The sequence below is a fragment of the Drosophila sechellia genome, chromosome 3L (assembly GCF_004382195.2).
Source record: "Drosophila sechellia strain sech25 chromosome 3L, ASM438219v1, whole genome shotgun sequence".
In the NCBI taxonomy this organism is placed as follows: domain Eukaryota; kingdom Metazoa; phylum Arthropoda; class Insecta; order Diptera; family Drosophilidae; genus Drosophila; species Drosophila sechellia.
This window is the reverse complement of record NC_045951.1, coordinates 4,945,070-4,948,274: the sequence shown is the minus strand read 5'-3', so window position 1 is coordinate 4,948,274 and position 3,205 is coordinate 4,945,070. Positions and strand designations below refer to the sequence as shown.

Genomic DNA, 3,205 nt, shown 5'->3' with positions numbered 1-3,205 from the left:
CACACGGGCACACTGAGAGAAAACGGCGAGACAGCTGCCAAATCCGCACGCAAATTGAGATAAAACCGAAAATACACAAACAAAGACACATGAGGGCACACAAGTGAAAGAAGTAAGGAAAGAATCTCAGCAGGCATTAGGCAATTGCTAATAGAAAATCGGATCAGATTAGATTTAATGCGGCGACGGCTAATTTCTGGGTGATTTCTCATGGAAACGGGAAAGTGCCACCCAGGACACCCAGCACCACCCATTTTCCCCATTTGAATCTTTGGCGCCATCGCTCCAAACCAACGGTTAGCTGTCAGCGGCAATACGCCGGCAATGACAGCTAAACAAATGACACAAATGCGGTGGATGTCAGTATGGGGTAGGGTTTTTCGGGGTTGGGTCGCTAGGCTGACACACAGCGAGATGGATATATGAGTGTATCCAGATCCGAAGCAAACTGCTAGCGCTGAACGCCGAGCGTCATCAACATTTCCGCTTCCGGCTGTTTATGCTAAAAGTATGGCGACGACAACGCCACTGATGGGTGGATGGAGATGGCCCGCCCGCTGAGCTGTCAGACGCCTTGGCTGCCACCGGATTTTACTTCCTTTTTTGCCTTCTGGCTGAGGAGGCATCTATCATGTTGGGCCCGACTTGGCCCAGAATTTGGCATCCACCGATTTGCTAACTAAGGCAGCCAAACTACAGGAAACTATTGATTAGGCGGCAATCTGGCGGAGCAGAAGCTGTGATTTTGCAAGATTTCCCATCCGAATATCATTGGTCCTAATGGTTGGACAACTGTCCAAGTATATGCTTGGAAAAAGTATGAAAATATACACTCCTAAAATAGCAGGACCATTTAACCAAGCATTTAAACAGGTAATAAAAGAATCTTAATTATGTGCGCAACCAATCGAGGAAGCACTTCAAAGCTATTGATGGCATGAACCATGGTTTCGCTATGGCTTTGAAATAGCTTAACAAGCTGCAAAGGACTCGAAGAAGGAAGCGCTGGCTATCAATCACACTCTCCTGAAGTCACACACACACGCAAGCAGTTACAGAGAGAGAAGGGGATATGAAATAATTATGCTTAGCTGGCATTCCCGTTCCCGTTCGAGGTCCTTTTGGGGGGTCCTTGGAGCGTCCTTTGGCGCTCTGGTTTCATTTACATGATGATGACATCTCTGCTTATAAATAATTACACACACGCACTGCTACGTTGTCGCATACATTTTGATATTTAATTTTTATGTTTTTGTTATCTGCCTGGCAAAAGGTAAATATTCGTGCTCTGCTTCCTTTGGTCCTGTTTGTTGGCTGATTTTTACATATTTATGAGTGGCACAGACGAGTGTTTCCCCCGGGGAAAATGGATAAATCAGGGGAGAAGCGCAGCTCCGTTCGTCCAACTAATTGAAAACTAAAACGTCAATGGCAATCTCATCATCCGCCAGCCGGGATCATTCTATCCGACCAGACACGCCACTCATTCGCCGCCCGGGGTTATGAAATCTGCGCTTAAAATGTGACGGGTAAAAAAAGGAAGTACTGTATAAGGCCGGGCAAACAGCCCGATTTTGGCAACTTCAACGCGGCTAAGCACATAAAACGGCTTTTCATTTCGAGGGCCGGGCATTGTATCGCCACTGCTCCGGGCTCCAGTCCATTGCTTCGACCATGCAGCCTCAGCTCCATCTCCCAGCTCCGGTTCCACGACCAGGTCTGATCCTAATGTGCTGCTGTCAGAGCCTGTCGACGTCAGCCGGACTCTCGCCAGCTATTTCGGGGATTAATGTCAATGTGAAAGGATTTTTCCTATGCATTGGAACTCAACTGGCGCCCTTCTCGCTCCGCTCCTCAGTAGCATTTCCATTCAGAATCACTCGGAGAAATCATGAATGAGGGATTTTGTGTGTGAGGGTAGCAGATGAAAGCTTTTCTGCAAAATAATGTAAAAGTTTATAGTTATGTGTTATGGTGCAAGGAATTTGTAATTAAATAATCCACGTGAGAAATTTACTCCACTAAAAAGCCCCAAAAGGACTTCAATTTTTTCGTAGTGTTTCCTTTTCCACACCCTAGTAGCTCAGGTCAAAAATGTTAGGAAAATCCAGCCCAGAACTTCCATACTCGCAGACAAGAACACACGCAAGCTTTTCCACCCGCTAACACTTGAAGCAAAAAAAAAACAACCATGGCCAAAAAGGAGGAGCCTCTTATGGACGGACCCAAGCGGATGAACCGCGAATTGGCCCTGATGTTGGAGGATAAACAGAACTTGCAGTTCCGCAACCTCTTGGTGGAGCCGAACAACATCTACAAGTGGACCGGACTGCTGATGCCGGTGGCACCGCCTTATGACAAGGGAGCCTACAAAATGGAGATCGACTTCCCACTGGACTACCCATTCAAGCCGCCTCGCATCCATATAAACACGAGGATGTACCATCTCAATGTTAATGAGCGTGGTCAGGTGTGTGTGCCCATTCTGGAGATCGAGCACTGGATCCCAACCACGCGGATTGACCAGGTGCTGCAGGTGCTGCTGGCCACCATCAATGATCCGCAGCCGGAGAACGCCTGGCACATCGAAATGGCCGGCGAGTACCGAAATGATCCGGTGCGATTCTTTAAAATGGCCGATGCCTGGGTGCAGAAGTACAGTGAACCCCGGCCCACTGAAGAGGAGCTTGCAAAGTTTGCCCGCAAGCGAAAGAAAGCGATGACGAAGAAGTAGAGGGTATACTGTACTACATGTAAATTAAGATGTAAATTAAGTAATTAAAGCTATCACCAAAGTTCCAAAATATGTAATTTCCTTGTAAATGTTTTAAAATAAAATAAGTGAGGCATAATTCAGTGGTGTTTATAGTAGCATCTTTAGATACAGTGCAAAAGTTGTCTTTTATAGTCCAACTTTCGGTATAAAACTTTATGCTCTTTAATGCCCCATTCGGAACTCTATTAAAATCGGATTTGAATCAGCTATATTGCCACAATCAACGCCCATTTATCGATATGCTATTTCCGCCACCAATTGCTCGAATATGAGCTGATGGACTTTCTCGACCGAGTCTCCCGCGGAGCGTCGTCTTAAATTGCTGGCGGAGCTTTGTTTTGCCCCGTAAACTGCCCCTTTTGAGGCGTCGCCCATGGCCATATGACCATCTAATTGGAAGCGTACAGTGAGCCCCAAGCGCAAGGCAGC

General features: G+C 46.7%; 1 protein-coding gene across 1 annotated transcript; it reads left to right on the top strand.

Annotated features, from left to right (window-relative positions):
• Positions 1-2,054: 2,054 nt before the first annotated feature.
• Positions 2,055-2,862, top strand: LOC6610845 (ubiquitin-conjugating enzyme E2 L5). The gene has a single exon (XM_002035375.2). The coding sequence runs from the start codon at positions 2,192-2,194 to the stop codon at positions 2,732-2,734; it is 543 nt and encodes a 180-aa protein (XP_002035411.1). The 5' UTR covers positions 2,055-2,191; the 3' UTR covers positions 2,735-2,862.
• Positions 2,863-3,205: the final 343 nt, after the last annotated feature.

What these genes read in the sequence shown, in the direction of transcription:
- LOC6610845 (XM_002035375.2), top strand. Translation starts at nt 2,192, where the DNA reads ATGGCCAAAAAGGAGGAGCCTCTTATGGACGGACCCAAGCGGATGAAC.